The sequence below is a fragment of the Clarias gariepinus genome, chromosome 19 (assembly GCF_024256425.1).
Source record: "Clarias gariepinus isolate MV-2021 ecotype Netherlands chromosome 19, CGAR_prim_01v2, whole genome shotgun sequence".
NCBI lineage: Eukaryota > Metazoa > Chordata > Actinopteri > Siluriformes > Clariidae > Clarias > Clarias gariepinus.
The window spans coordinates 13,534,354-13,542,500 of NC_071118.1; the positions used below are offsets into that span (position 1 = coordinate 13,534,354).

At 41.3% G+C, this 8,147-nt stretch overlaps 1 protein-coding gene across 1 annotated transcript in view; it reads right to left on the minus strand.

Moving 5' to 3' along the window:
- Positions 1-342: 342 nt before the first annotated feature.
- Positions 343-8,147, minus strand: part of si:dkey-1d7.3 (transmembrane protein 132D) — a 57,807-nt gene continuing 50,002 nt past the window's right edge. Inside the window, exons 9-13 of the mRNA XM_053478809.1 lie at positions 6,055-6,198; positions 3,373-3,581; positions 2,721-2,985; positions 2,144-2,335; positions 343-1,584 (exon numbers count right to left, since the gene is read on the minus strand). Of these exons, the coding sequence (XP_053334784.1) occupies positions 343-1,584; positions 2,144-2,335; positions 2,721-2,985; positions 3,373-3,581; positions 6,055-6,198 (2,052 nt within the window). The remainder of the gene's footprint in view (positions 1,585-2,143; positions 2,336-2,720; positions 2,986-3,372; positions 3,582-6,054; positions 6,199-8,147) is intronic.

The following is an 8,147-nucleotide window of genomic DNA, read 5'->3' on the forward strand; positions in this document are numbered from 1 at the left end:
ACCTAGAATCCATCTATGTGAGATGAGCTTTTCAAGCATGACTACTATAAAAACTAAACACAGAGAGACTGAGAGCTGTTGAGCAAGAGCTTTGTGTGTGCCTTTCTTCAAATCCTGCCAGAATATCGATGTTCATCTAAGCAGGCCAAGGTTTTACACTGAGTGAGTATAATTTGGAGATTAACTGTGTTAGGCTACAGTGTGTCATTCTGTAAAATCTCTTGGTTAGTGGTGTGCCATGGGAATTTTTTTTCCTGTAAAAATGTGCTGTGTCTCAAAAAAAAAGGTGGAAAACACTGCTTTATAATTAATCAGACATATACACAAACATATACTGGATACTTATTTTCCCTGTACCACAGGTTTGACCACTGGCCATGGAATTTCAGAAGGACCTTTAGGCTGAGAATGCTCTATACTTTGACTGGCTGTACAATTCATCCTGGATGGATCCCCCTGATTAGCTGTTTGATTTGGTCCTTGGTTCGTCCAGTCCAACCAGCTCTTTTTAAGTGCTGCCAAGTGCTTGATGTCGAGAGTGGTAAATGTGGTAAACTGGACCTGGTTCCTCTTGCTGGTCGGGGAGTGCAGTGGTTCGTTACGTGCTGGCTTTGCCAGAGGACCGGCCAAATTGAGTGCAACAGGTTTGGTTCTTAGAGGCAGGGTGCTGCACCTTCTCCCTAGCGTAGCAGTCCTTTCTGGGTCATTTTCTGTAGCAGGATTTTTTCCTTCCTTTGTACTTGGCACCTTTTGAATGAGGTTGCTTATGGTGGCGATTGGCACAGCACCAGCTTGTTCTGCAACTGTGCCTAGGCGCACCCAGTGATGTATGTGCTCATCAGGACCACGGCACTCCACGGATGATATCCCACCATGTGTCCTCACACTCTGAGTCCCACAGTTAATAAGGAAGATGATGATTGCCAAGCAGGACAGTCCTAGTACCAAGTAGATGCACATCTCAACATGTGTGAAAATACCATAAGTCCACACCAAATCTTGTTTGTGTAGTGGCACTTCTTGTTTTGGTTGGGATGGGAAGTCTGAACTAGTCAAAATGTTAGCTGGACTGGCTGGAGTAATAGCTTTTTCAGTGTAAGTCCTTGTACCAGTCATACCTTTGATGCTGTTGATCAGCCTGATGGTGGAGATAGCCCCTCCCATTGCCTCTTGCAGCTTGGACTTGGCTGATGTTACAGAGATATCTCTTGTGGTGCTCTCTTGCATGGCAATGGTTGTATTCCTCCTGAGGAGACCTTGAAAGGGGGTCAGGCTCAATTTGGCTTCGGTTTGAGCTCTTCTGTGCTCAGGCGAAGGGAATTTGACCCTCACGTTGCCGGCACTGACAGCGAGCTTGCTCTTCCTTTTGGATTTTTGACAGGCTTCACAGATGGTGAGCTCAGCTGTAAACAGCAGGCCCCATCCCTCTGACTCAGCCACCATGATAGGGCTTGGGAGTTTTCTTACAGATACCACTCTGTTATCCAGCGAGGCGATCATCAGTTTATAGCTGCTGGGATCAAACAGGTTGAGATGAGCCCTAGAGCCGTCACTGAAGTGCAGCCAACATGCAACCACTGCCTCCTAAAATACAACACAGATCAACTTATATTACTATTTTCTGGATAAAGACAATGTCAAGTATAGTACATTTGTCTGTCTGAAGTGAGGTACCCCTCAAACATGCTGATTGCTAACTAATTAGCTGAGTCTGGATCTCAGCACCGTGCTCCGTTTAACCAGAGAGATCAATATTCTTGTACAATAAAATCCATTTGAACTCCAGAGGACAGCAAGAAGAGTCATCATGTAAACACCCACTTCGGCTAATTGAACAATCACCACAACAGGCTGCCGTATATTATGTGTAGCCTGTGGAGATACACCACCAGCTTAGTAGATGAAGCCCCTCACTGAGAGCTAATACATCTGTATTGATCAGGTTAAGCACATGTTAATTCACAGATGCTGAACTGGCTGTCACATAAGGTAACTTAGAGTATCTAATGGCATAAATTTTTCGTGTAACAGCAGGTAAGGTGCAAATCAGTTTAATCTGGGAAGATTATTGCAATAACATAGTGTACTGCTTAATGTGCAGAAAGAAAAATTGCAGCGTATTTCTATTTCATTTAAAGATAACCTGTTTGGGGGTGTGCATGGTGTCCTGAGTGGTAACTGTAGCTGTGATGGCCTTGTCGCTGCCTGGACTGAACTGGAATGAAAGTGAGAGGTCTGACACCAGCTGGATGCTGAGATCTGTGATGCTCACTTTATCATCCAGGACGTGTACCATCCTTTCTCCCAGGACTGAGTCAGACAGTGGGGATATCACCTAAATGAAAGGAAATACAAACATAGGACATTAGAATCAATAAAATGGAGTGTGCTTACTGTAAATCCCAACATGGACAAACTCCTATGGCTGTCATTGTGTGTAATTGGATTGTGTATAAATGTTTTGCTTTTATTAAAAAGCATCATCTAAACTAGAAAATGTACTGGAATATCCGTTGCTATGTTACTAAATCTGCAAACTCTTTTGCACTGAAAACTTTCCAATGGAAGAATACATAGATACAGTATAGACATAAATGCCTCATTGCAGAGACGTGTACCATAACACTTATTACATAAATTTTAAATAAGTCTATTTTGTGCACCTGCAATTCAACTGCCTGTGTATTAGCACTGTGTTGTAAAGGTAGTGAGAGTTAGACCTGGACAGTGGTGACCCCAGGAGCTCTGCCACTGAGCACGGTCTCTCTATGCAGCTGAGCGATGCTTGTGTCTCCAACTTTCAGAGAATACCGGACCAGCCGAGTCACATCCACTAGCCACTCAGGACCTAGAAAGTGCTCAAGAGAGGAAGTGCTCGAGTCGGTCACCTCTGCCATAAATGCTGTGAGTACTTCGATCTGGCTGTGCTGATACTGTGTCACACAGCCCCGTCCCTTCTTTTTATTATCCTCCTCACTGTCCCACCTTGGTTTTAGAGATACAAAAAGAGAATGTATTTAAAACTAGTGCTTTTGTACCTAGTGTTTTGCCTAGACTGTGTGTACAGTTTATTTTTTTAAAGGATAACTTGTTGGACTGTTATTAATTTTTAATCCAGTAAAGGTTAAGCAATGGAATATTGAAGTTTTTACTGAAACCACTTCATTTTTTTGTAAAGAAAAAAGAACACAATTTGCATTACTTAAATTAGGAATGTAAGTACACTTTGCCAATACTGTGTGTGTGTGTGTGTGTGTGTGTGTGTGTGTGTGTGTGTGTGTTTGTGTGTGTGTGTGTATAATTATATCACTATTATAGCCACAGACCAAAGATACCTAAGTACTGGAATAAAAATTACTCTGATTGTCTAACCTTTGATTGCCACTGGAGACAGGGACCCTCCATCCTTTGATTTGGCTGAGCTCAGGGTCAGCTATGTTGATTTGCAGTGGGAGGCGTGGCATCCACACACTCACCTCCAGCTGGGCACTCAAGTAGCTGTAAGTGAAGTTCAGCGTCATCCTGACCCTCCCTCTTGTCTCCTTCCCGTTTACAAACACATAGTCGCACCTTTCAGACACCTGTGATTATTAGCATGATTGGATAGGCATTTATTTTACAATGGCTTTTGCAGTGTTCTCTGGTCAGATAAAACAAAAATGTAACTGTCTGCCTATAATCATCAGTGTTACACAGTAAGGAAGAGGAGTGAGGCTTTTAATATAAAGAACACCATATTAACTGTGCACCATGAGGAGGAGCAGCATCATGTCATGTGTGTGGTTTGCAAGAAAAAGGACTGTTATGCACTTCAGGAAAGAGATGGCATCATGTGGAATGGAGATGATCTAGAAATATTACATCAAAACCTCAAGACAACAAAGTGAAAGTATTGGAGTTGGCATCCGAAAGCCCTGACCTGATTCCCATAAAAAAATTGAGAACTGAACTGAAATAGTGTGTTTGAGCAAGGGTGCCTTTAAACCTTCAAACATTTCTGTCAGAAGAAATGAGGGAAAATATATATAATATACTGTATATATTTTAAATATATATATATATATTTTTCTAAATATACCAAGTATATATATATATATATATATATATATATATATATATATATATATATATATAATTTATTTATTTATTTATTTATTTACTTACTTACTTATTTATTTTGGTATCTCATATGTATTATATATATACTCCTCGCTTACTAGGTAGGCGCCCTCTCCTTCTACTGGTGCGCAAAGGAGTAGGGTCGCGGAATTAAGCACGGCTGGTGAGCTATCGGCGTTAATGATCCCGGGCTTCTCCCTGCGCTATAAAACACAGGAGTTGGCTCCCGCTTAGAGCCCGCCTTCGCATCCCTGGCGCCGAAAGGGAAATGCCTGCCTGTTAGGGCCCCCAATCCCAGCCGGGAGAGCCGCCCAGCCGACAGACGTCCAGGAGAGACTCCCGCCTGTGGCCGTGCCCAGAGAGAGAGCTGGGTGGGGCCGGTCTTGGCTCGCATTAAGCGGGAGAGGTCGCTGTCATCAGAAGCGTGCAGGAGCGCTACCTCTGCATGCTCTAAAGCTGCCACTCTGCCTGCCACCAGCACTCACCAGCCTATGCCCACATGCAAGCGGGGCACTGCCAACCAGACCAGCACATGCATCATCACCTTCCCTTCCCCTTCTTTCCGTCCTCCCTCCTTTAACCCTTTCCTTCCCCATTTCTTCAAATAAATGACACTATTCCCTGTAAGACCTCACCATATATATATATCCACACAGTGAAGTCAATAAGTATTTGATCACCCTGTGATTTTGCAAGTTCTCTTACTTAGAAATCATGGAGGGGTCTACAATTTTCAGCATAGGAAAAAAGAAAAATCTGTATATTTATATATATATATATATATATATATATATATATATATATATATATATAAGATACCAAAACCGACCCACTACAATAACGTACATGGTAACATTTGGAGCAAAATTGAGTTTGGAAATGCCAGTTGGCCTTATTTGCATGTTTTTGGACTGTGGGAGGAAAATGGAGAAATATAAATATTATTCATTATTATTAATGTTGTAACTTCTTCTTCTTACAAATATCCAGCTGATACACACTTTTTTCTTCTCTGAAATATTTATAAGGAGGTAGGAATAAAAAATAATTTTACAAATGATACAAAGTCAATGAAATTGGATTCATTAAGGTGACTGTGGTGCTGGCAAGCTGCAGGGAAATTGTGATAATATTTTGTAATCACACTAATAAAGACATCACATCAAAAACTAGTCTAAAACACATCAGTCGACAAAGATTGCAACAATTTTATCTAATACAGTATATAGCTTGAAGGTGCTATAATAACGTGAATGGCTCTGTATGGCTGCAGTGGCTCATTTAGTAAATGTATGAGTGCAGTTAGTCAGCTCCATGCTTCAGGAAGTGTCAAATCCTTTAACAAATCAGTAAACTATGTCTCTCCCCAGTCAAAATAGTCATTAAAAAATCATAACTCACTTCCTATTGCAGATCACTGTACAATGTGTGTGTGTGCTGTGATAGTACAGTTATGCACAGTTATCATCTCTGGTTGGTTGACCCTTTATCACTGACTGCAAGAGTGAAGACTAGATTCATCTTTAGCCCTGACCCTGTAAATCGCTTTAAACCCCCAGCTAAAGACCAGCTCAGGAGAATGATCCAATAATCACTGGATAAAGGTCTCAGCTCTTGGTAATAAATGCACAAATGACAGCAAGTGTGTATTCCGGGTGTGATAAAGCCCAGCTACACACACTGTGTCAGTTCCCCAATATCACCTCCCTCTCTCTCTTCCTCTCTCTTTTTAGAAGGACTGGCTTGAGTTTTTAGCTCTCTAATCTGTAAAAAGCAGCCGGGCAGCAGCAGGTTTTGTCACTGATCGTGCTCTCTGTGTTCTTAGAGCTGCCAGGTGTAATGGAGATGTCATGGAGTGCGAGTGTTAGGCCGGTAACTACTGGCATGTGGTGGAGAGTGTAATTGCCAGAGCAGTGGGCAGCAGTGATGTGGGACCTTAAGAGTGTCTTCGTCCGCAGATGAGCAGCGAGTTGAGTTGGTAATGTCGCTGATGGAGCCGTCTGTCTCCACTCCCAACACCTTTACTGGCATGGACACCATCTTACCATTCAGCACGGCGGTGTTGAGGAGGTCTGAATTCTGGGCAGAAATAAACACAAAACCAAACCTTTTAAATGTTTATTAACAACCTTTTAAATGTTTATGAATATCAATACAGTTACGATGTGAATCCCCAGGGTGAAGGGAGGAATGAGGGGTGTTGTACTACTGTTTGTAAAAATTGTTTAACTAGATAAAGTATAGGAAGTTAAAGTTAATATAGTATAAAGTTAGTATAATTAGTTGTGGTTTGTCTGGAAAAAGTCCAGGCACTGTTAATGTACTGTACTGAACACGTTGTGCAACATCGATGTAAGAGGCAGCCAATAAGAGTCGACGGGAATGCGTATGCATAAACAATGACAACTTTACTATATTGTTCAGTAGGGCGCTAGATGCTGTTAAGTGAGCATGTGAACTGTGTGACAAGAACTAAAAATGTAATTAGGAGTTTATTTCGTGTAATCCAGTCACTACATGGTTGGATACTTTCTGGACAGACTTTACTTAGTCCAAACAATCTACGCAATGCTACACAGACAAATGTAACTAAATACTGTAAGTACCCTCAAACTATAAGCATGTGTAAAGGGACCTCACAGTTCAGTTCTGCAATGTATAACCACCTCTCTGACCCCTTCCTCAGCTGGGCTTCATTTCATGTGTTGGATTTACATCACTGACCCGTTAAACACTATCCATAATGATATTTTCTCCATCGCCTTTTCATCATCACTTTTCTCATATGGTTGCAGGTTACTTTTGACCATTTTTGTCACCTGACTGCACCTGTTCCTTGGCCCACTTTCCATATTTGGTCAAAGCTTTCTCTTTCTGTCAGCTTTTGTGCATTTTTTTTTTAATGGTCACAGATGCACATTATGAAAAACCATCTGCAATATAAGCCAATTTATAACAATTTCCTAATAAAAGCCTTTTCTAAAATAATCATGTGATTATAATTTAATCAATGGAAAACATTAAATAAACTTTACATAGCCTTATAGAATGAAATTATTTTACTGCATGGTCATTTTATTTAATTTCATTTCCAGTTCAGTTTAGTTCAGTTTTTGTTCCCAAACTGTGACAAACAGCTAATGAAAACACAATTTAAGTATCTCAAAAAAGTTTATTTTTACTAGATTTTTAACACAGAAATGTTGGCCTACTGAAAAGTATAAACATGTATAGAAGTCAATACTTGGTTATGGCTACAGGTGCATAAATTACTGCAACAATGCGGCGCGGAATAGAGGCGATCAGTCTGTGGCACTGCTGAGGGGTTATGGAAGCCCAGGTTGCTCTGATAGCGGCCTTCAGCTCTTCTGCGTTGGGTGGTCTGGTGTCTGGTGTATCTTTCTCTTAACAGTACTCCATAGATTCTCTATAGGGTTTCGGCCAGGTGAGTTCGCTCGCCAATCAAGCACAGGGATATCATGGTTCTTAAACCAGGTATTAGTACTTTTGGCATTGTAAGCAGGTGCCAAGTCCTGCTGGAGAATAAAATCAGCATCGTCATAAAGCTGGCCAGCATAAGAAGGCATAAAGTGCTTAAAACATATTGGTAGCACTGACCTTGGACCTAATAAACACAGTGGACCAGACCAACACCAGCAGATGACACGGCTCCCCAAACAACCACGGACTGTGCAAACTTTACACTGAAGCTCAAGCAGCTTGAATTTTGTGCCTCTCCTCTCTTCCTCCAGATCCTGGGACCTCCAAATGTAATGCAAAATTTACTTTCATCTTCGTTTAACAATTCTCTCAAGGCTATGGTTATCCCTGTTAAATCCCTGTTGCTCGTGCACCTTTTTCTGTGCAGATTGTCAATAATCGTCTTCTGGACAACTGTTAGGTCAGTAGTGTACGCCATGACTGAATCAGACTAAGACATCATTTAAAGACTTAGGAAACCTTTGCAGGTGTTTTGAGCTAATTAGCCACAGTAACTCCAATATTGAACTTTATCATTATTTTCTGAG